Below are 24,476 nucleotides of genomic sequence, written 5' to 3' on the forward strand. Positions count from 1 at the left end.
TCCCCCCCCCCCCCCCCAATCAATCAGATCAACGCACCTCAACTCTATTTCTACTCAATCAATGATTCGGTAGTGTCTTATTTAGATGTGGAGAAGTGTATTGAGATGATGCGCCGCAAGTCGATACCAGTGACACCAGTATCATTTGATGAGTCCAAACATTGTAACCATCTATCCATTCATCCAATGCGTTATCTTGCTAGTCTCTATCAACATTGGGAGACATGTCTTCGCGCACCTCGCATCAACAGTTTTGTCGATGGTATATTTGGCAGTTTCGTGTCCAAGCTCTAAGTTTGTATATATCAGTCTGGTCATCATTCTTTGTGGATGATACAACTTGGAGTTGGACTGGACCCTTTGCCTTGCAAATGATCACACAATTGAATGACAACTCTGACGATGATGTGTTCCGATCAATATAGAGATCGTCGATGTGTCAGACGTCAAGACGAAACACACCACCAGCTAATCAATCAATCATCTGCAAAGATTAGGTGTTTTCCAGTTTCAGTCCATGAGTCGTCGACGGTTGGGGGTCTCATGAGGCCCCCAAACGAAAAGAAAGGTGTTGGGGCACCTTGAATAAATCACCATTCAATTCCAATCCATTCCACCCAGTCATCCAATCAGAAAGGATAAGGGGGCATCGTCCTCATCTTTGGTCGAGTGTTATTGTTGTTGTTGTTGTTGATGGACAATGTTGATGCTGTTGTTATCGTAGTTGTGTTTGTTTGGTGTATGTTTGATTAATTGATTGGGTCCATTCACAATGAACAACAACAAATTAACTTATCAATAACAATTACATCACTTACAACAACAACAATAATAACATACATAATACAACAAGTGTAGTAGTAGTACTAGGAATAATAGATAATTACAAAAGGTTGGGCGGTAATATTACACAAGCCTTTATGAACAATCATTCAATCATTGATTCATTCATTGCAACATCATACATATATTACATACAACAACAACAACAATACAGATAGGTAGGGTATGTTGACATACTGGCTCAGGCCCAACAACAAACACTCACTGTTGTGTTGCATTAAACACTTCCATCATCACACACACACACTAGAGGTTGGTTGATGATGCAGATGATGATGTGACGACAAATACACACATGCCCACCATCCTCCAATGTGTGTACAGACGATCAACATCAAGTGCTTTACCCTTACCACCACTACCACTACCACTACCACTACCACTTCCATCAACATGTATAACAAATACAACAACTAGGAAGGCGATCTAATAGGCTTACCTCTCACTCCTACACCGCCCATCTCCTCAATCAATCAAACAAACAAACAATCAAACAATTCATCCATCGTCTACATATTGTTTCCAATTGATTGATTGTTTGAATGAATGATTGAATGAAGCGTCACATTGACACCATTTCCAACACAAACAAACAATCTATCAATCAATCATTCAATCAATCAAACAAAGTTACTGAACATATTATAAATCATCATTATAGTCTATCTGGAACGCAACATCAACATTAGTAACAGCAACAGCATCAACAATAGGTGTGATTGAAGTGAAGTGAACTGAACAACAACAACAACAAACAATGTCACACTTCTTTCACTCTCGAAGAAAGTCGGATCCTATTCGAAAGAAGTCTGTGGCCGATAGATCAGAGTTGGAAGCAATGATGGCTGCAGCCCGAAAAGCATTGCCAGTGGCAACGACCACAACAACAGTGGCAGCAGGGACGACACATCAACATCAACATCAACAGCAACATCATCATGAGAAACCAATACCACCACCAATCAAACCTAGACAGCGACCAATGTCCGCGCCAATCAACGAGGGAGTAGCAATTACCTCATCAACCGAACAATCGCCATCATCATCCGAACAATCACCAACCTCCTCCAGTCCACCCAGATTCCGTCTTCCATCCAAGTCCAACTCCAGTCAATTCTCCACCGTCTACGATAAGTATGTTCAGTGGAACTATCCCCTGGATCGCACTCATGCTCACTCACTCACTCACTCATTCAATCAATCAGATCAAACTTGGGACTCAAGACAATTGATGAGGATGATATGCTACACAGACCAAATTTACAAAAGGTTATACTGTCAAAGAACAATCTTGAATCGGTGCCAACTAGAATATGTGAGCTGGGATCGATTAGCTCGCTGGACCTGTCTTACAACAGACTGACACACTTGCCAGTGTCCCTGGCCAGCATGCCAGAGCTCAATACCTTGCTACTGGCTGGCAATCAATTCCTTGTGGCAGCAACGTCCACAGAGGACAGCGAAGACGATCACATTGACGACCAACTTCAACAACAACAGCATGTAAATACAACAACACACAATAGGATCAACTTTGGTGGCAACAGCAGTGGCAATGTAAATGTCAATGTCAATGTCAATGGCGTGGTCGACCTAAGCACACTTAAGAACTCATCATTCTCTGACTTGTCGTCGGAGAAGACTACTCCACGATCACCAAAGGATGATAAGGAGCCTTTGTCATTCATTGCAATGTCCACAGACACGTCGGACTTGATGGACGATGGATTCAACTCGGTGGTGGGACAACAACACGTGGACACGAGTCCAGTGAACAGTGAGCCAATCCCAAGCGAACTAAGTTATCTCAAGTCATTGCGTGTGTTGGACCTGTCGTCCAACATCGCCCCGGGATGGTGCGGGCCAACATACCTGCCGCCAAGCATCTTCTGGTTCGGCCAGATCACAACACTGCTGGTAACACACGCACAGCTCAAGGCAATCCCCGCGGATATCCACCACCTCTGTTCACTCACACACTTGGACCTCAGCAACAACCTCATCGACTACCTCCCAACCGAGGTTGGCCTGCTCGCCAATCTCCAACAGCTATCAGTGCGCGACAATAAGCTGGATGCGTTACCTTTGGATCTTGGACGACTGACCAAACTCACGCATCTGGACGTCTCAAAGAACGCCCTGGCCGACCTTCCCGCCGAGCTGAGCAAGCTTGTCGCGCTCGAGATCCTGGACATCTCATTCAATCAACTGGCGAAGCTGCCCGAGCAGCTGTTCCAGGAGCGTCAGGGCCTCGTCTCGCTCAAGGACTTTAGGATGCGACGAAACAACATCGAGCGCCTGCCGCCAATGTTCTTCCGAACCCGTTGTCGCTTCGAGCATCTTGATCTCTCTGAGAATGGTCTGAGCGACCTCCCGCCAATCCCCTCCGCCGACGACGGCGAGTCGCTCAGCGGGCTGTCCACACTCATTCTCTTTAGCAACAGACTCACATCACTCCCGCGCCCACTCCTCCAGACGTCGCTCACAATGCTCAATGCCTCGGGCAACAACATCACTTCTGTGCCGCCAACATTATGGATCGACACACCTGCGCTGTCCCATCTTCTGCTTGGATACAACAAACTCAAGACACTACCATTGCCCTCTTCGCCATTCTATAACCTGGAAGAGCTGTACCTCAATGGCAACGACCATATTGGGTTCCGCGACACATCAGACAACGTGTGCTTCCCATCCCTAAGTAATGTTGGCCTGGCCTCGTGCATGTTGAAGGCGATCCCCGACTTTTTGTACCGCTGCGAGCTGATCGATCAGATCGACCTTTCGTACAACGAGCTGACCAGCATCGATGACCGCCTGGTCGACTCGTTCGAGAACCTCTCCGTCCTGTTGTTGTCGCACAACAAGCTCACGCAACTCCCCAACGAGTTGGAACAACTCAAACATCTCATCATGTTGGACGTGTCGTTCAACTGCATCACGACCATCCCACACGACCTGTTCTCCCACACAAGCAGTCGCAGCAATCAACTGCACCTTACGCACCATCACAACGACAGTGACTTGTCTGCCACGTTTGGCGAGTCGTGCGACACCTGGTACGACAGCGACCGCTTCGCCATCTCAATGGCCGAGACGATGGGCCGCCGCCCCACCATGGAGGACGCGTTCACCATCCGTGGCAACATGGCCGCAACGGGCAGCGCCAACAAGACCGACCTTATCGCCATGTTTGACGGACACGCGGGCGCCATGGCCGCCACCTACAGCTGCAAGTGGCTGCCCAAGATCGTCAAGTCACTGATCGACAAGTATCCCTCGCTGCCGCCACTCCAGTGGATCCGTCAGGCATACTCCGAGATCAACGCACACTTTAAGAACTACATCGCCACCAACACTGACCGGCCCGAATTGCGCTTCTGTGGTGCGACCGCGGCCACTGTGTTGCTCCACAACAATCATTGCTACGTGTCCAACATTGGCGACAGCCGCGTGGTCCTTTGTCGTGGCGGCCAGGCCCAGCGTCTATCTTTCGATCACAAACCGAATGATCCGCATGAGGAGGATCGCATACGCAAGCTTGGTGGGTTCGTCGTGTCCAACCAGCATACGGCGCGTGTCAATGGCGTGCTGGCAGTGTCGCGCTCCATTGGCGACTTCTACATGGAGCCATTCGTAATCTCCGACCCATACCTCTCAATCACTCAACTTCAGCCCGATGACCAATTCCTCATAATAGCATGCGATGGCATATGGGATGAGATCGAGGATCAGACTGCCTGTGAGGTGGTCCTTGGTGCGCCATCGTTGGCACATGCCGCATCACGACTACGCGACTATGCATACTTTAAAGGTTCAGACGACAACATAACAGTGATCGTCGTGGACCTCAGACCGACCCAGAGTACGAGCTAGTAGTATTGTAAATTAAATTAACTACCCTTACCCTACCTCTGCATGAATTTTGGTTTTCCAAAATGTATCTACCCTGGCCAGTTGTTAGCAATCTCATACTTGAAAACCTCAAGAGAGTTCGCCGCCGCGTAAGTACATATGTCATCGCGTCCTCTGCAGGACGGTCGGCAGGGGTTGTCTCAGCAGCTCCAAGGCCTCAATGGAGCCACTCGCTGCTTGGATTTGGACCGGAAGATTCATGTTCTCTTCATTGTCATCGTGCTCTGTCGTCGTGAGTTGGTGGGTAAGGAGGTACTCCATTGTGTCTGGGTATGCCATCAGGGCTGGAATTATTCCCGCCTCTCGGAACCTCCAAATAATTTTTCCCTCATTTGATCATGCTTTTTGTAAAAGTTAAAAAGACATATCTTGTGATCGGATCAATCAGATCACGATCATTAATTAACATACATATCTCTATCAATCAATCAAACACATAATAATGTTTAAGATTATTACTCTTCGTATCGTTGTTGATCATTGCACAGTGTTTGGCAACGTCAACACCACTTGTATTCAATCCCAATGTGGATTGTAGCAATGATCAGAATCCATGTGTGTTGACTGACAGGTCCAATTGGGTGGGTAACATATCACCATCGATCAATTATGATCTAATCATCAATATTACTCAATCAAAACAACGTCAATACATTGTGAACAATGTCGATCTCTCTGTGACATCAATCACAATGAGTGGTCCAGTCACTCTATCCATCAATAGCGTTACATTGAGTGCACTCAATCTCAATACATCATATGTTGGAAGCAATATTATCGTCGGAGATGATGCCACACTATTAGTCACATGCTACGATCCTGTTTGCATCAGTAGTATCGAGTCAACACCAACTGCCTCGATCAATCTTCAGGTTCAAACCTCAATCAACATCACCTCGGCCAATCTATTAGGACCAATGATGGTGAAAACCCAACTGATATACATTGGCAACAGCAGCGACCCACTGGGTGTGATGTCTAACATATCAAGCATTGACATGCAGCTGCCTCCCAACAGCTATCCAGAAATCATTCTCTACTCCGTTAAAATTACCTCCCTTACAAGCACTGGATCCGAATCCTCCAATTTAGCCATTGCGACTCTTGGCAATGTGATCTTTGGCCCTAAAATTGATGTCCAAACAGAGAAAAGCTTTTTGTATATAAATAGCTGTTCGCTCAAACTGGATAGCACATCAATGTCCGGATTTGAAATTGAAATAGAAGCACCAGGTTTACTCATCATTGAAGGAGAATGCCAGGTGGACCAAGTCACTCAAAAGGGTGGAACGATCATATTCGAGAACCAGACGAGCATTTTGATTATCAATGGCCAGTACATATCAAACCTTGGAGCCATTATCGTCTACAACGATCCATTGCCTGGTACCACTGCCTTGATGAATGTTTCTGGTGACATCTCACTCACCAACTCAGAAATCAATATCAACTTTGTCAAGACATTGCCTGTCGCCAACCAACAATTCAATCTGATCAAAGGATTTGGCAACTTTGATTACGAGAATGTGGCGACCAATGGATCTTGGAGCATGGACAACACAAACGTTGACACGTACAAAGTTGTTCGCATGGCCGACAACATTGTTCTTACATTCTATCAGACATGCACCAAGTATCAAAACTGCTACGGACATGGCATGCAATACTAATGGTGAATGTCAATGTGATGACTATTATCAAGTGGTGGCCAACTGCAGCATCCAAGGTTGTTATCACAACTGCAACAACAATGGATTCTGTATTCAGCCTGGCACTGATATTTGTCAATGCAACAATGGTTTTGTTGGGCCGGCATGTCAGTTTCCATCGTCAGAGTGCACCAACTTTACATCCCAAGTAGATTGTACAACCGCCACTGGATGTACCTGGTCCAACAATGAGTGCCATCCACCCAAACACAACTCCTCAAACACAATCTTTGGACTCATCAACAAATCAAACTACATCATTGGTCTAATACTTGCAATTGTTGGTACCTTATTATTCTAATCAGTCAATCAATTGGAATGATTCCTTGTTCAAAGTGGATATAAATAAAATAATATTTGAACTTCAATATGATTGGACCCTTTTTAAGGACAAAGCCGTGATCATCAGAGCCCAAAAATATCTAATGATCACTCCAGACTACCAAAAGTTTTCCCTCATTTATTTGATCATCTGATGTCCTCGGAACTAGGTAGGTCTGTCATATGAATCGTCATGATCACTCATTCGAACATATACACAAACACATAATAATGTTTCAGATAATCATTACTTTAGTTATGTTGATCACGGCTACGACAACACAGAGTTTGGCAACATCAACACCACTTGTATTCAATACGAATGTGAGTTGTAGTGATGCTCAGAATCCATGTGTGTTGTCGGACAGCTCCAATTGGGTCGGTAACATATCACCATCGATCAATTATGATCTAATCATCAATATTGCCCCAACACAACAACGTCAATACATTGTAAACAATGTCGATCTCTCAGTGTCATCAATCACAATGACTGGTCCAGTCACGCTGTCCATCGATAAATCATTGAGTGCACTCAATCTCAAATCATCATATGTTGGAAGCAATATTGTCGTGGGAGACTATGCTAAACTATTAATCACTTGTAACGATGCTGTTTACATAAGTTATATCGAGTCGACACCAACTGCTTCGATCAATCTTCAGATCCAAACCAATATCTACATTACCTCGGCCAACTTATTAGGATCACTGATCATAAATACTGAACAGATATACATTGGCAACAGTAGCGACCCACTTGGTGTGATGTCTAACATTTCAAGTATTGACATACAGCAGCTTCCTGACGACTATCCAGCTGAAATCACTCTCTACTCAGTCAATATTGCCTCCCTAACAAGCACTGGAACGGACTATTTAGACATTGAGACTGTTGGCAATGTGATCATTGGCCCTAACTTTGATGTCCAAACAAACGAAAGAAATTATAATTCTATCAATATCAGTAGCGGCGCGCTCAAACTGGAAGGCATATCAATACCCGTTGAAATTCAATTGCAAGCACCGGGATCACTCATCATTGTAGGAGGATGCCAGGTGGACCAGATCACTCAAAACAGTGGAATGATCATTTTCCAGAACCAGACGAGCATATTGAATATCAATGGCCAGTACACTGCAGACCTCGGAGCCATTATCGTCTACAACGATCCATCACCTGGTACCACTGCCTTGATGAATGTTTCTGGTGACATCTCACTCACCAACTCACAGATCAATATCAACTTTGTCAAGACATTGCCTGTCGCCAACCAACAATTCAATCTGATCAATGGATTTGGCAAATTTGATTACAAGAATGTGGCGACCAATGGATCTTGGAGCATGGACAACACAAACGTTGACACTTACAAAGTTGCTCGCATGGCCGACAACATTGTTCTTACGTTCAATCAGACATGCGCCAAGTATCAGTACTGCTATGGACATGGCACATGCAATACTAATGGTGCATGCCAATGTGATGACTACTATCAAGTGGTGGCCAACTGCAGCATCCAAGGTTGTTATCACAATTGCAACAACAATGGATTCTGTGTGGAACCCGGCACAAATATATGCCAATGCAACAATGGTTTTGTTGGATCGGCATGTCAGTTCCCTTCTTCAGAGTGCACCAACTTCACAACTCAATTAGATTGTACAACCGCCAATGGATGTACCTGGTCCAACAATGAATGCCATCCACCCAAACACAACTCCTCAAACACAATCTTTGGACTCATCAACAAATCAAACTACATCATTGGTCTAATGCTTGCAATTATTGCTTGTACCTTATTGTTCTAATCAAAGTCAAAGTCAATCAATAAATTGGAATGATTCCTTGTTCCACGTTGATATAAATAAAATAATTGTTTTATTTCAACCTGGACTAATCTACAAATCAATCATTGAATGATATTATGACTTTGATACGTTTGACAGTTCTAGACCCCCAGCTGCCTCTTCATCATCCTCGCTTGTTGTAGACATTCCTGAACCTGTCGCCGATTTGACCTTGTCTTCGCCAGAGTTGCTTGATGGCCCAGCGTTGCCACCACCGCCACCATTGCCTCCGCCACCACCGCCAAGATTCTTGTTGCTCCTGTTTGCTGCGGCGACATTCTCAGAGGATGATGCATGACTGGTCTTGTGGGAGAAGCTAATGGTCCAGAATCGATTCTGGAAGAAGACTGATGACATCCAGATGAGCTTGACACGGCGGTTGAGGCAGTATAGCAACAGTAGTTCAATGCCGAGGAAGCGCACAAAGAAGAAGAAGAAGAATTGTGCTCCAAAGGGTACGGGGTTAAGCTCACAGTTGCTGCTGCTGTCATAGGGAGATGCCACCAGACATCTAACCCACTTTGCCATCTTCTCTTCGATCTCATCCTGTTTGGCTTGCAAGTAGAACTTGTACGAGAAGATATAAGTGAACTCTATAAAGATAACAAGGATCATCAAGAATGGCTTCAAATTATATCTAACCAATCTCAATGATTTCTTCTTTCCTGTGTCAACTCGTGTGACGACCTGTGTGGCGAATGAGTGGCGACGTGGAAACAGGAAAGTTAGCGGGTGTGGCGAGTGGCGAGTTGGAGCGATGCTGAACACAACTTACCTTGTAGACTTCGCGAAGAATCAATATAATGAATAGGATACCAATGAATATACAGACGGTCAGAGGTCCCCAGAAGACACCATTGAGCCATGCATTGTCACCAATCCAACAACCTAGACCACCAAAAGTAGCTGAGTACTTCTTGAATCCAGCCGGCAGTACAGTCAAGAACAAAGCGACTAAAGTGAGTACGACCATGTAGTACTTCTCATAAGATCTAGCAGTCTTGACTGAGTATGTAGGTGACAGAGATGTTAGCTTGGATGAGTGAGGCGAACGCGACAGGACATGGGACTTACCCTTTCTCAACACCAACCAGAGGTCAAAGGCCATGGTCGACCACCAAAGGATGGCGGTGACAACACCAAATTGGAAGATGGCGCCAGTCCAACCGCAGCTGGCATCGGATTGAACACCTTGTCTGCCAATCTCGGGACATTGGAGCTTCCAGCCTTGTCCCATGAAGATTAGATCGGTCAAGTTGACGCACCAGAGTCCGAATGATATGAATATGATGCAGATGGCATGTCGATCGTAGTTACGGTTCAGGACGACGTAGGTAAAGATCGTAAATGTCGTACACATGAATGATATGATCGATGTTATACTGATCATATCAAAGAACATGTTCCATTGGCGATTGGTAAAGATTGGTGAGGGGCATTGGAACACGCATGGCAAGTCGCCAACAAAAGTATATCCATTCTCTGAGTCTCTCTTCTTATCCGCGCCAGTAGAGTTCCTGTAAATAAGTGGATTTGGACAAACTACATTGATTGATTGATTAAGTGATTGTGATTGGAATAGTTCCAGTGATTGATTGTTAGTAATTTTTTGTTCGAGTAAGCCTGGAATAGTTCCAGCGCCATTCATTGATCGATCAATCACACATACCAAATGCTGGAGGAGTGAAGTTGCCAGAGTTGATGGTACTCAGTGAGAGACATTGAGTGGTCACGTCGGATTGACCACCCCAGAAGCTCATGTCAAAGGTGTTCTTCTCTTTGGGATAGTAGAAGGCGTTGGTGTTGCCAGCATACTTTTCATTGCAATCCAAATTAATTGGGATGATCTTTGAGCAGTTGGTGAGGATATTGTCGCAGTCCTCATAGCACTCAGTCTGGAACACCGGTGGCACCGTCGCTTGCACCGAACCATTGAGTCCAGTCGTGTTGATACATGGTCTAAACACTCGATTACAAATGAACTTGTAAATATTCTCTGAATCATAAGTTGACGGGCACACTATCTTCAATCCATCAATCAACGCCGTTGCATTCACTTGTAACATATCTTGATTATAATCATGTGTAAGATATATAGATTCTTTTGATTGAATGGTAGTTAGTATGAGTATGTGTGTAATTGGAATAATTCCAGTGATTCTGGAAAATAAATACCTGATGCTAGGAGTCCTTTACATGGCTCTTTTCCATGGAATGGTTCACATCTTGCGCCTGGATCTACTGCTGAATCTTGTGCATTTGTACCTTGTTGTGATAAAAGTCCAACAAGTATAACAAATAATATAATTGTGAAGTTGATATTGTTGGTGGTCTTCATTATTAAGTGTTGAGTGATGTGATTGGTTGTGTGATTGGTTGAGTGTATGTGTATGGTATCACTTGATTGTGATAATGATCAATTCAATCAATTATCAACAAACAGTCGGGTAATTATTAAATGATGTATGTTGTAGACGAACGATTATATTTGTTTGAATTGAATTGTGAATCGTGAATTGAATTGAATTGTTTCCTTTGCAGGTCAAAGGCGAAGACACACAATTTAAATGAGGTCGGATGGTCCTTGTGGTTGGAAGATGGATGCCGTTGGGTAGGGATAGATCGAAGATCTAGTGATCAATATATAATATATATGTGGGTGTTGATGTCAATGATACAATATGATATGTTGTTGATATAGTGAGTGATAGTGTCGCCAAGACGATGGAAGCTAAATTTAACTGACAACCGAGTCCTGTCCTGTATTGTTCGGTTCTGTTCTGTACTTGTCCTCCACTCGCCTTTCCTGGATGTCTATGACACAAAGTAAGTAATTAAGACTGTTCTGTTCTTCTTTGTTGTTGGTGATGGAAGTTTTGGATGAATGAATAAGGTCCAGAGTGGCGTCACTCTGAGATAGAGTATGAATGAGTGCGCGGGGTGGAGTGTGCACACAAATGACCCAATTTGATCATTTCCATCAGATGGGTGTGTTCTCCAAACACCCACCACACCATCCATCTCATGCTCAAGATGAATCAATCAATGTTGTGTGTTTGAGTGTGTGATTTGTTTTCTTTGCAGATTATTAATCAAACGAATCAAGCGGTTGAAGTGAAGGGGGGCACTATCACCACCCCGAGTCGAGAGTGTGTGTTTAGTTTGCTTTACGGGGGGTTGTTGTAAGTGATTGATCAATCAAATCAAGCGGTCAATCCACAGACATCGCCCGATGTCATGTTCATTTGAATTCAAAAAAAATGATCATAATCATACACAGACTTGTAGTCGTTATGAAGGTGGATGTGGATATTGTCGATAATATCAGGTGAGTGTGTGGCGTCGTTTCATTCATTCATTCATTAATACACCTGTCACTCCCTTCAATTGGTGCTGATGGTAGTAGTAGTAGTAGTTGTCTTGGATGACGTTGATGATGAAGTAGCAATAGTAGTGGTAGCTGGTTGGTTATCTGAATAATTGATAGGTTCGTAGCTGTTGCGTTGCATTGTTTGTTGACGCATGCGGTATGGTAGATAGAACAATCCCACTTTGAGTATGGTCAATGTCATGTTCACCCAGTAGTACTTCATAACATTCAATGTCAAGTATACCAACAGATACTACATAGATGTGGTTGTATGAGTATGAGTGATCGATGGCAATGTCGTTTGTAAGTTAGACGATGGATGGTGTGGGTGGATACATACCTCTAACAATCCTACAATGGCAGTTACAACTGAACTGATGCCCATTAGTTTACCATAGTTGGCATAACCAAATCTACATATTTAGCAATGAATGGAGATGAAGTTAGTGAGTGTCGATTGATTGATAAGTGGTGGAATGATTCCAATCAATCCAATATTATAATGTTACATACACTTCGGAGAGATAGATGAAGAAGAATCCCCAGATGTATACATTCTGAAGTGAGATAAAGAAGAATGCTACGTATTGGACTTGGAGAACGGGTATGCTTGAGAAGATTCCAAAGATGATTCCGGCCAAGTTGACGTAGAAGGCGTTCATTGTGAGTGTGGATCGTTGCATGAGAAGGCCGACAAATGGCACGAGGACAACGCCACCATTCCAAGCGTATGTGAACACGCCCACGTAGATAGGGTCATTCGTGAAGATATCGTTAACAGCGCCAATGTAATATACCATGTGCAATGAGTTGATGCTCATGAATGTGACGAGCACTAGGAATGGCCATGACAGCAGTTGTTGTAAAAGGTCCATCTGTCTAAATTTGGTCCAATGATTGATCGATGTATCATCGATGAGTACTTGTGATGCAGCATCATTGTTGTCATTGTCATTGTCGTTGTTGTTGTCATTGTTGTTATCGTTGTTGTGGGATATTGATGGTGATGATGAACCAGTGAGTTCGGCCTTGGGTAGATAGGGTTTGTGATGCATCATTAGAATGGATGGAATGAATAGGATCACCAACACTATTATGTAGTATAGGAAAAGTACTGGGATGCCAACATTGTAGTTGTTGGCAATGTAGCTAAACACTTTGAATACAAAAGATGAGCCGACAAACATGCCAGAGAAGGCAGTGGATATTGCCGAGGTGAGTGATGGAAATAAGTTACTAAAGTAAGGGTATTATTGAGTTAGTTTGATTGATTGAGGGTCACGTGCCACATGAGACACATACGATATATGGATTAAACTGACTTGACAAGCTGGACCTCCAATGCCAAGCAATGCGAATGATAAAATATACATATTCTGATCTGTTTTGTGATGATTGATTGATTGATTGATTGTCAGTCACTGACTTCTCTTTCTCCATCATGTGATGTCACACAACTGTACATACTAATGGACTCTGTGAAGTACCAACAAGTACACCCCAGCACCATGATTATCATGGCTGTGATGCTAGTCCATACTGGACCGTATCGATCAAAGATGGCACCACTGGCCACTGCAGAGCCTGTTGCAGTGAATGCGCCCAATGTGTACACTAAGTTAAGCCGCAGTGCTTGACTCTTGCATGTCTATGTATAACTGTATGGTTAGATGAATGATTTGTGATACACCAATGATGATGACGATGAAACATACATCTTGACCTGGTGCACAGAGATATCTGAATACACCTTGTTTCTCCATTTCATCTTCGAGAGGTGGCCATCCAAACACTATACCAGATATGATCAACATCTGTACCAATGCAATGAGCAGTAGCCAATATCTACGAGTACCTGTATATATTGCATAGGTATACTCTGTGTTGAGTGCAAATGCCATTCTCAGATATTCCGACTACTCGGGACTACAAGTGTAGACTCGACTCGACTAGGACTTGATTGATTGGTTGTTTGTTTTGTTTGATTGATAAGTGTTATTAAGTAAATGTAGTGATACAAAATATATAGTATATCTTAGCAAGTTGTAAGCATCTGTGCTAAGTATGTATATCTTTATCTTTATCTTTATATTTATATGTTGTAGACGTTGCAAAGGTAAAACAAGTTGTGGTTGTTTGTAAGTTTGTTTGCAAAATGATGTGTTGCTTTGGAAAAGTTGTTGAAAGTTTGGTTGTGATGTTAAAACGAATGGACGTCATTCATGGTCATGACCATCATTTATACATCACAACTAATATCCTTGCAAGTAATTATAATATATACATGATATTTATTATGTGTATAGGGTCGCCCAGGTATTGATTGTAGTTTGGAATGATTGAATGATTGATTAATTGAAGTTTGGAAAATGGATTGTGGATAGAGGTTATTGTTGAATATGTAGTTGTTGTTGTTGTATATCTTGTTGTTGGAGGAGATATGTTTCTTGGATCTCCCGTAGTACATCACTATTCCTTACACTACTGTCACATTTGGTCATGGTACTGGTGGCCATCGTATGTGTGTAACAGTCTTGGCAACAGAAGTCGTCCTGTTTATACAGGTTCTTGAACTTCTTTCGTTTGCGTCGACAATGTACCAACATCTTGATTGGCAGAATGAACAGGGTCACTCGCAATATCGTCAGGAATCCATTGATATAGAGAAATGACACGCCGTTCAGCGATAAGTACACCAGCAAGTATTCAAACAGGCCAAACAAAGCGACAGTCACCGAAGCAATGCCCAACAGTGTTCCAAAGTTGGCATAAGTGAATCTAAATGATTGACCGAAGTCAAAGTGAAATTTGATATGATGGAAGTTGGTTAGTGAGCATGGATGAATGATTGGATGCGCAGGAAACCAAACAAATCTGATTGATTGACTTTTAGTTAAAGTGATGTACATACATTTGTGCGAGATAGACAAAGTGGAAGCCCCATAGGTAGACATTTTGGAACGAGAGGAAGAAGAAACCAATGACATTCACTGTGCTGTTTGGTATACAACAGAGGATACCAAATACGATGCCAATTGCGTTGACAAAGGCAGCGTTCAATGCAAGCGAACACTTGTACATCAACATTGAGTATAGAGGAACGAATATGAATCCTCCCTCCCATGCCCAATTGAATATGTTGACATACTTGGCATCTAATGTTGAAGAAAGAGTTCGAGTTAAAGTTAGATGATGAATAGTCTGACTGAAAGATGGAGAGATGTACAACATACCAAATAGTTGATTGATTGTTCCAAGGTAGAAGGTGTTGTGAAGGGATATTACACTCATGTATATGACGATGAGGTAGAACTCCCATGTGATAAGTTGTTTGAGTAGGGGCTTGTTCTTGACTTTGGCATATGGGTCAAACTTGACGGATTGATCATCAAGTGGCTTAGATGACATGTCTGCTGGAGGTATCAGCGGGGACTCCTCATTACTATCAGAGTTGATGGCGGATATTCCAGTTCCATCTGGTGGAGCTCTTCCTCGTACCAATGCAGCCTTGTACTCATCCAAAGGCAGGTATGATGTATTGTGCATCATTATAATAGTTGGAACGACCAGTATTGCCATCACTCCTATATAACCGAGGAACAGTATTCCGACTTGAACATTATACTTATCGGATATGATGCCAAACACTCTAAAGACAAAGCCACTGACCACATACATTCCAGAGAATGATGCACAAATTGAACAAGAGTATTTAGGGAATAAATTACTACATGAATATTTGTATGTTAGTGGATGTCTGTGATCAATCAATCAATTAATCAATCAAGGTGATGTATGTACATACCCTATATGCATTATACTAATCTGGAGTGCTGGACCACCGATACCAATTATGGCAAATGCCACAATATAACATTCCTCACTTAGGTAGCTGGAAAGGAACCAAAGTAGGAATCCAAATGAAAGTATGACCAGAGCACAGAGGTTGGTCAACTTAGGACCGTATCGATCAAACAATGCTCCACTGAACAATGATGACCCAGTGGCGGTGAATGTTCCAAGAGTATATATCAAGTTAAGGCGTAGCTCTTGGCGGCTACATGTCTATAATAATTATATTTTTCAAAGTATTAGTGAATGAACTCGAGAGATGGATGGAGGAGAGAAGTTGGTATCAATATACCTTTTGTCCAGCTTCACAGAGGTCTGAGAATATGCCCTCTTTAATCATGGTCTGTTCGAGGGCAGACCATCCAAACACTACTCCACATATACATAGTATTTGAAGCTCGGCAAACACTAAGAGTATGTATCTACGACTACCAGAGTAGATGGATGGACTATAATCTGGCGCTGCCATCTTGTTGGTAGTACGCGCGGATATATATTTAGTTGACTAATGAATGTCAAGTCAAGTTATGTTAGTGACTGTTTGATTGATTGAATGAATGAATGTGACTGTTGTGCTGTTCACAATGTTCTTTCTCTCTGGACTAAGCAACGATGTTGTCTGTCTCCAACGGAGAGTAAATAATGTATCGGTGTTGTTGAGGCAGACAGGTATCATGCCATGTGTAGATGGATGGATGGTATGGGTGATGGCGCTAGTCGGAGAACGAATTACACAAACACGGCAAGCGGGAAGTGTATTGTTGGTGGTAACTAATTGATGCGCATCAATTAGTTGTCAACATTATTGTTTTGATCATACCGTATACATCACGATTAGATCATGAATGGTCCAGGTGAGGTCCAGGATGGGATGGGGACGGGGACGGTCATGTGACACCTTGTGACATTTAAACCAATTATATGTGATTATTATTATTATTGTTGGAGCGAGGGTTCGGCAGAGAGGTGAATGGAAAAAGGTGGGAAGTTTGTGTTCACATTTATGTTGGCATCTTCGCACTTTGTAGATAAAAAGTGAACAAAAAGTCGTCAAAAGCCTTGTTTGACTGTGGTACCCACAGACGAGTGTGCCTCAGATGGCACCCAACAACGGGGTGTCTTTGCAGCATGGTCACCTTGTGAGTCTTGGGGCGGGTCCCGCCATTAATGGTTGTTTAGCCAATAAGCAAAGTCTACAATGTGTAAAGGCAAATGAATGAATGGGCTTGGTATTATTTGACTCTGTGTAATGAATGTCCGATGAGTCATTGCCAATGTTGTTGTGTATTCGTTCGTTCAATCACTTCAATCACAAGATGTTGGTCGTGGATGGAGATGCTGGCACGACTAGTATGGGGATATCGAGAGGGTGATTGTGTTCCTTCTTTCCAGTGTTTGTGGTGATTCGTATTCGGTAGGAGTTGATTAGGTTGTCGAGGTATATGGATGGATTGATACCGTCTGGAATGAGGAAATTCAGGTTGGTCTTGTATTTAGACTTGGCATTGATGTCCACTTCCTTGGTTTGTCCAGAGATCTTATGTGTTGTTTCTTTGTTATTGTTGTTGATGTTGTTGATGTTGTTGTTGATGTTAAGCATGCTAATGCCGCCACTACTTCCAAGATCTACATTGTTGTCATGGTTGTGATTGTGATTGTTGTTGTGGTTATGGTTATGATTGGTTGCAGATTGAACGATATTGATCAAATCCAGACTGATGGACTTAATAACAGAGCTGGATTCATTGTCGATTGACAACATTAGAGATATCTATATGATGGTGTCATTGTTAGGAATGTCCTGGACTGCCGCATCCACGTCCACTCGCATGAACTTACACATGAGTCGATTATACAAAAGTTGTTGACTAGTAGTCGTGATCGCATCTTGATGTGATTGTGATTGCTCTCAAAGGTCTCGGAAGAGGAGAACAGACTGTTGCTCTGTATCCTCTCTCTTGGCAGGTAGGAGCAGGTTGGGTTCCATATTTGGATGGGCACGGACAGTTCAAAGCCCTTGATAAGCGACGGCTCCGTCTTGTTGTACTTGCTATGTATCTCGCCCAGACCTGAGAAATGCAGCCGGTAGAACACGCCGTGATGCGCAGACTTGTGGGTGGTGAATGATGGCGGCAGGTGCGCCGGCACCACAAACTCAAAGGCGAACCGATGCTTCTTGGGCGAGATGATTGAGTGATCGCCCAGCTTCTGGAATTGAGGCGGCTCGAATGCGCTGCTCCTTATCGCCGATGTGTCTGGCAGTGGCTGCAAAGCCTTGCTAGCCTTTAGCAACATGTCCTCGTGCCACACCTCGTCAAGGTCCTCCAACTCGTCAAAGTCTTCAAAGTCGCCTGTGGACGAGGAGGCTGAGTTCTTGCGTTCATACTGTGCCGCGTCCTGTGGCGGAGCCAACATCATTGACAACTGTTTGATGGATGCCTGTGTCAGGGCAGGTTGCTGTTGTTGTTGTTCATCTCTGGAGCCCAGCTCGTCGATTGATATGTTTGTGCTGCTCCTAGTGAGGTTGGTGCCGTTTGTGCCGCTCCTGACCCTGCTTGTGCCGGCCGTGTTGCTCCGGCTCCTCGATGAGCCGCTCAGGCTACCACCGCCGCCGCTCTCGGACAACCTATCAAGCTCGGTAGGATAGAGCAAGAAGTCTTGTTCAATGATTGATGACCGGTCTGATGATGACGACGAGGACGATGATGACGAAGACGAGGAGGTGGACGATGTCGACGATGTCATTGATATGCTGTCCTCACTTCCAATCGATTGCGAATATCCTTCAAAAGTCGCCTTTAACACCTGTAGCTTATTGACCTTTACATTGGCAATGACTCTCACAACATCACCAGGCTGATAATGTTTCTTCTTTGGTGCAATATACACCTTAATATGATTGGATGACGATCCATAACTTGTCCACTCCTTATTCTTCTTCTCCTTCTCTTTTTCCTTTGTTTGTTGTTGTACTTGTTGTTGTTGAGGGGATGTCTGTTGTGATACCTGTTGTTGTTGTACTTGTGCTTGTTGTTGTTGTTCTTGTTTCTTGAGCTGTTTCTTCTCCTTCTTCAACTTCAACTTGGCAATTGGTGACAATGATTTAGTTGGTGACTTTGTTGTTGAGGTAGTTGATGTTGATGGTGAGGTTGGAGATGGTGAAGATGATGAAGTTGATGATGTGTCTGACAATATTGGAGACTGTATCTGTCCTTGGCTCTTTGATCTTTTCTTACTACTTCCATTCAAATCCAATGTAACATTATTTGTAGTTGTTGAAGTAGTTGAAGTAGTTGAAGTAGTTGCCTCTTCTACATCATTGTCCTTCTTCTTTGTGTTGTAGTTGTTTGATGATGAGATAAAGATATTGTCGGACAACATATTGAGTCGCGACTCGTACTCGTCGAGCACACGATCATCGTCATCCTTGAATGTGATCATGATCTTTAAGTCCTTGGACACGGAATCGGTCTACGATTATTATTATGCGTGAACTGAATGATAAATATTTAAGATGAAGAGTGACCATTTGAGACTTTCAGATTTAAAGGTGTAGGAGTAGGAGGTTGTTTATTGAAACCAAAAGATGGCGTGAGTGGTGGTGGGAACGAACAGATGTGTTGGGACGAACTTCCTTCAGTCATTGCCTTATCTGGCCTCGAATGTGACGTTTGGATACTCAAAGCCAAGATCGTAGGCTATTTGGGCGGTGATCTGCTTGCAGTTGTTTAGACAGAGACGCACGAGTTGTGGACAGGACTTGATGAAGCGACTGACTTGTCTCTTGTCAATGGCCAGGTTGGACAGGTCGAGCTCCTTGATGTGTTGGAGATATGGACACATTGCGTCGACGACCGAGTCGTTCAACTCAATCACGTAGCTCTTCTCATTGATAAAGGTCATGGCCGACAGTGACAGACGCTCCATCTGTGGCGCCAGCTCAAGCATGGCGATCAGTGACTGCAGTGAGACGATTGACATGAGCATCCTGAGCTTGGTGATCTCGCCCAGTGCCACCTCTTGCACGCATTCGGCATTGTCCATCAGCGCGGTATGTGCATCGATGAACGAGGGCAGATGGATCTTGTTGGGAAGGTCAAGTTCAACGAGGTTTGGCATCTTGCCAAGCAGACGCCAGAGAAGGTTGTACTCGCCCTTGTACTGGGACATCTGGAGTAGCTTCAAGTTGGACAGGTTGCACTTGCTGAGGAACTCCTCGAGGTCGGGGCTGGGCTCGTCGCTTGCAATCGCGCTGGTCCAGGCAAGGTAGAGGCGCTTCAGGTTCTTGGCACCATGCGATGCCAATGCGGCCAGACAACTGTCGTCGGCTGATGTGCTGGTGAGGTCACAAGTTTCGATCAATGGAGCGTTGCGAAGGATGTCCGAGATGACCTGAGCACTGAAGCGACAACTGTATATGCTCAGTGAGGTCAGGTTGCAGGCCTTGTTGGCAATGACCTTGCCACACTCGTCGGTGAGCTTCATGCTCACAGACAGCTCGCTGAGCGGGTTACAAGACTCAATGGCCGCGATGATACCCTTGTCCGTGATGGAGTAGCTTTGAGTCAACGACAGCTTGGTGACATTCTTGAGGTATGGCGCAATCTCAATAATGATGGCATCGGTGAGACCCTTGCAGTTAATGTACAACTCGGTCAGGTTGCCCATGTACTGAGCCATGCCCTGGAGATGCTTGTCCTCCAGCCATCTGATGTCCACCTTTAGACAAGACAACATGGTACAGTTGCTCAGCAGGCGACGCAGGAACTGGTCAACCTCGAGGATCAGGTCCTCGTCCGCAGAGACTGGCTTATCGCCGGGCTGCTGCTCGGCCTTGTACTTGGGCTTCTTAATGTGGAAGTCGCACAGAGTCATCTTCCTGAGGTACTTCATCTTTGTGATCAAGTGGCAACTCCATGGCGACAGTGCGGCCTTGGTCAGATCGATTGTGAACAGGTTGGGGAGGGAATCAAACAGGTCCTCCATGGTCTGATCGTCGATGACCTGAGCAATGTTTGCGATGACCTCCAGGCCGCTAAGGTACTTGACGCCCTCAATGGCCAGTGAGATGAACGTCCTGAGATAGCCATCGACAGAGATGTTCCTGATGAGGTACTTGATCGAAATGAGCTCACGCACGATCGACTTGTTCATGCCCTCTGAGACCTCCCAGTCCGAGTTGACAGGTGGGTCCAGGTTGATGCACTGCTTGAGGTATAGATCCATGTAAATTGGGTTGATAGCCAGTGATCGCTCAATCATATCTTGTGCCGTGTCCAGGCCCTTGTTGAACTGGACAAAGTCAAAGTTGTGGAAGAGGTCGATCGAGGCCATCTTTACGTGGATGATGCCCCAGAGTGCGAGGACTTGTGAGCGGTCATCGGTGCTAAGTTCGTTCAGCGACAGCTCGCGGACGATGTGATTGGCACAAGTCAGATACTTGAAGGCCATCGATGCGTCCAGGTTCATGTTGGCCAAAGTGATGTAGGTCAACGCCTGCTTCAAGATGATCTTGGGTGATTGGGGCATGGAGCGAGAGGCAGAACGAAGTTTGTTGAGGGCAATATCCACCCATCTGATGACTTCTGGTGGAGTCGGGATGATTCCGCTCATCTTTTGAATCTTGTAGATTAGACTTGAACCTGAGGCCATGTCAATCACTGCCGGATACTTGGCAGTGGAGTCCATTCGCTCGATATCATGTAAGTTGATGATATAGTGAGGGTTGTTGATGAACTGTGAGAATGCATCCGAATTGATCTGGATGCCAAGCATCTGGACCAGTCTGGCCACCAACAACTTGCAATCGAATGATGGTCTTAAGTCGAATCTGGATTAGGAGTGATCGATTGATTGATTGATTAGTCGATAAGTCTAGGGATGTGCGTGCCAACCAAACTAGTGGAGTACATACTCTGAGCTCATCTGAGCTGGTGAGAGACATCCTGGGAAGGCATTGATGGCCGAGAACTTGAATGTGCCAAACTTGATAAGGGTCCAGAACTCATTGTAGTCGGACTTGTGCTTCTTGTCAAGCAACAGTGCAAAGATGTCAGAGATGACGCGTTGTGGCTCAGTGGTTGGCCTGTTGGTCTTCTCAATCTTCTCACGGATCATAGCCTTGATGATCTTCTTCCAGACGCGTGCCACCAACTCTGTCATCAACAATTGTTTGAGAGAGTGATCGGTTATCCTCTGACAAACATGTCCAAGGTATCTCAGATTGATGCCTCTGGCGTGAACCAAGTTAACAAGTCTAATCAGTCTGACGATCTTATTGTAGAACTCTGTCTCCTTTGTTCCAACTGGTCTGATAAAGTCTGAGTAGAACATGGTCTGGCGTTCACGCTCCAACTTCTTATCCTCCTCCTATTGAATTGAATTGAGTTGTTGTTAGACATGGTACTTGAGTGATGCTGTTATTGGTCTGCTGTGTGGTGGACTTACAGATGACTTGGAGATGAGCTCTGCACATTCAGGGATGGCCTCATCATGCAGGATTTGAGTAGCTTGGTGCACTTCAGTGTTACACTCCTCTTCATCCTTGCCAGACTGCCAGCCAGAGAGGGCGTCAGAGCTCAACTTGGTCTTGGATAGCTTGACAAGCTCTGGACGCAACAGAGCATAGAATATTTCACGTCCAATATAGTCATCAGAATTTTTTGGATACTCTGGTGGGAATGTCCTTGCAAAGTCTGATTGATTGAATGAATGAGTGAGTGATTGGAATGATTCTATGTGTTCTTGTAATGAACTTACCAATCATGTAGAATCTGTTGTCTGATCCTTTGTGGACTTCAATGTCACCTGGTCCATAGATGAGGGTTGGCGTGGTTAGACCAGAGAAATGTCCTTTGATGTTGAGTAGACCAGCCATTCTGATCATCTCTGCCTCGACAATGGGCTCCGAGTTGTGCATTGTGCGACCTCCATCATTTGATCCATACACAATCGAACTCTTGGTGATGGGCAGACAAGAGACTGCGAGCAGACGGTAGCCAGCATAGTCAATGATCGATACGAGAGGGAATCGAATGATGCCCTTGGAATGGTCCATGAAATGATTGAGTCCCTTGAGTTCGTGACTGGCCGACTTCTGTGCCTTCTCATCGGAGCGTGTGGTGTCACCGTACATCCAGACGCCCGGTGCAATCTCAGTGTCCACGACGAACTTGAAGATAATGTCATTGCACTTGAACTTCTGGCCACCGGCCACTCCACCAATCTCCAGTGGCTTGATGGTCTTGAACTCATCGGGTACGTTGCGCTCCGAGATGATTATCTTTCCAAATGTGTTGGCACTGTACACAAAGTTGTTGGCAAAGTTGGACAGTGTCTCATACTTGGCCTCAGAGTCGGGCAGGTCCAGAAGTTGTTGGAACGTCTCGTTCCAGCCTTTCTCTGGTGCGACCAGCTCTGGCTCATCGTTGGGGGCGCCAGGGCGGGTGATGTCCACCTTGGGGATGTTGTGCTGGAAGATGTTAATGTCGCGCTTGGGCTTCTGTGTCTTGTAGCCAGTGGAGTAGGCGAGGTATGAGTCAACCTCGCTGTCATATGCGTTGGAGTTGCCGCCACTGGCGCTACCACCGTACTGTGAATATGACGACGAGTAGCCCGAGCCAGAGTCAGACTGGCCGACCACACGGTCGCTACTGATCGATGTCTCATCATCATCATCCGACTCTGTTCGATCGGACCTTGTGATTGGAACATAAGGGTTGGTGGACACGCGAGATACCTGAGCCCAACCTGACGACACCAAGTCGGCGGGGGTGGCACTGCCGATGCTGTTAGAGTATGATGTGACCGAGGTCACGGACAACTGAATTGGTTGGTCCTGTATGTTGTTTGACGTGGATGTTGGCACTTGCTCCGACTCATCTCCCACGACCTCCTGATCATTGTCATGGGCATTGTCATAGGCATTGGCAATGGCAGGTACATTGGTATTGGCGGGAACATTGGCATAGCCATCAAGTTGCTCAACCTTTTGCAAGATGTCATTCACAAGTTGTTGCTCTTGTTCTTGTTGATGTTGTTGTTGTTGCTCTGGTACAGTCTGTGACTGTTCCTGTGCATGTGTTGTGACGGGTTGTTCAATGTTGACAGGTTGTGATGGCAACACCTGTTCAACTGAGGCCGAGGCTTGGTCATGTGTGGCAACAGATGTGGGTGCTGGGACTGAAGATTGTACTGAAGTCACAGATGGTGACTTTGAGGCAACAGGCGAGGTAGCCTTGTCCTTGCCCTTTGTTGGTTCCTTCACAGCCCAATATGATAGTATCTCTCTGAAGGACTTATCTTCCTTTGCCTTTGGTTTATCATTATTATTATTATTATTATTACTTGACATTATATATATATATATGTATTTGTGTTTATAGTACAATATAAAATGTCATCACTCTAACTCTACAAGGTAGTTAAATTGCTTTGGGTCAACTGATGATGCTTTGACGAATCGACACTTCCCATGTATCAATAAGATATTTCATTTTGAGTAAAAATAGATAATTTTGACACTGTTTCTGTGTTTATCTCTTTTTGAAACAAATAATAATCTTAGAAGACAACAACAACTATATTTCTTCTTGTATATATTTGCATTACTTACA

At 44.4% G+C, this 24,476-nt stretch overlaps 9 protein-coding genes across 9 annotated transcripts; 4 read left to right on the plus strand and 5 right to left on the minus strand.

Moving 5' to 3' along the window:
* Positions 1–27: 27 nt before the first annotated feature.
* On the plus strand, positions 28–279 carry SAMD00019534_048000 (hypothetical protein; the record flags this gene model as incomplete). Its single annotated transcript, XM_012900290.1, has 1 exon — positions 28–279. A coding segment is annotated over one exon (252 nt), but the record flags the coding sequence as incomplete, so codon positions are not given.
* A 1,402-nt stretch (positions 280–1,681) lies between these two features.
* SAMD00019534_048010 (hypothetical protein) lies at positions 1,682–4,719 on the plus strand (the record flags this gene model as incomplete). The annotated part of the gene is made up of 2 exons (XM_012900291.1): positions 1,682–1,977; positions 2,049–4,719. 2 exons carry the CDS (start codon positions 1,682–1,684, stop codon positions 4,717–4,719), a joined length of 2,967 nt encoding a protein of 988 aa, XP_012755745.1.
* Positions 4,720–5,957: 1,238 nt separating this feature from the next.
* SAMD00019534_048020 (hypothetical protein) lies at positions 5,958–6,428 on the plus strand (the record flags this gene model as incomplete). The annotated part of the gene is made up of 1 exon (XM_012900292.1): positions 5,958–6,428. The coding sequence occupies one exon, from the start codon at positions 5,958–5,960 to the stop codon at positions 6,426–6,428; it is 471 nt and encodes a 156-aa protein (XP_012755746.1).
* A 1,446-nt stretch (positions 6,429–7,874) lies between these two features.
* SAMD00019534_048030 (hypothetical protein) lies at positions 7,875–8,600 on the plus strand (the record flags this gene model as incomplete). Its single annotated transcript, XM_012900293.1, has 1 exon — positions 7,875–8,600. The coding sequence occupies one exon, from the start codon at positions 7,875–7,877 to the stop codon at positions 8,598–8,600; it is 726 nt and encodes a 241-aa protein (XP_012755747.1).
* Positions 8,601–8,714: 114 nt separating this feature from the next.
* SAMD00019534_048040 (hypothetical protein) lies at positions 8,715–10,705 on the minus strand (the record flags this gene model as incomplete). Its single annotated transcript, XM_012900294.1, has 4 exons — positions 8,715–9,326; positions 9,415–9,644; positions 9,714–10,181; positions 10,309–10,705. 4 exons carry the CDS (start codon positions 10,703–10,705, stop codon positions 8,715–8,717), a joined length of 1,707 nt encoding a protein of 568 aa, XP_012755748.1.
* A 1,317-nt stretch (positions 10,706–12,022) lies between these two features.
* SAMD00019534_048050 (hypothetical protein) lies at positions 12,023–13,823 on the minus strand (the record flags this gene model as incomplete). Its single annotated transcript, XM_012900295.1, has 6 exons — positions 12,023–12,262; positions 12,350–12,422; positions 12,523–13,245; positions 13,312–13,390; positions 13,477–13,657; positions 13,725–13,823. The coding sequence occupies 6 exons, from the start codon at positions 13,821–13,823 to the stop codon at positions 12,023–12,025; spliced, it is 1,395 nt and encodes a 464-aa protein (XP_012755749.1).
* Positions 13,824–14,396: 573 nt separating this feature from the next.
* SAMD00019534_048060 (hypothetical protein) lies at positions 14,397–16,330 on the minus strand (the record flags this gene model as incomplete). The annotated part of the gene is made up of 5 exons (XM_012900296.1): positions 14,397–14,787; positions 14,921–15,164; positions 15,243–15,736; positions 15,815–16,074; positions 16,154–16,330. The coding sequence occupies 5 exons, from the start codon at positions 16,328–16,330 to the stop codon at positions 14,397–14,399; spliced, it is 1,566 nt and encodes a 521-aa protein (XP_012755750.1).
* Positions 16,331–17,170: 840 nt separating this feature from the next.
* On the minus strand, positions 17,171–19,302 carry SAMD00019534_048070 (hypothetical protein; the record flags this gene model as incomplete). The annotated part of the gene is made up of 2 exons (XM_012900297.1): positions 17,171–17,632; positions 17,701–19,302. The coding sequence occupies 2 exons, from the start codon at positions 19,300–19,302 to the stop codon at positions 17,171–17,173; spliced, it is 2,064 nt and encodes a 687-aa protein (XP_012755751.1).
* A 207-nt stretch (positions 19,303–19,509) lies between these two features.
* On the minus strand, positions 19,510–24,214 carry SAMD00019534_048080 (hypothetical protein; the record flags this gene model as incomplete). Its single annotated transcript, XM_012900298.1, has 4 exons — positions 19,510–21,691; positions 21,776–22,230; positions 22,309–22,556; positions 22,621–24,214. 4 exons carry the CDS (start codon positions 24,212–24,214, stop codon positions 19,510–19,512), a joined length of 4,479 nt encoding a protein of 1,492 aa, XP_012755752.1.
* Between the last annotated feature and the right edge of the window lie 262 nt (positions 24,215–24,476).

The sequence above is a fragment of the Acytostelium subglobosum genome (genome assembly GCF_000787575.1).
Source record: "Acytostelium subglobosum LB1 DNA, scaffold: scaffold8, whole genome shotgun sequence".
NCBI lineage: Eukaryota > Evosea > Eumycetozoa > Acytosteliales > Acytosteliaceae > Acytostelium > Acytostelium subglobosum.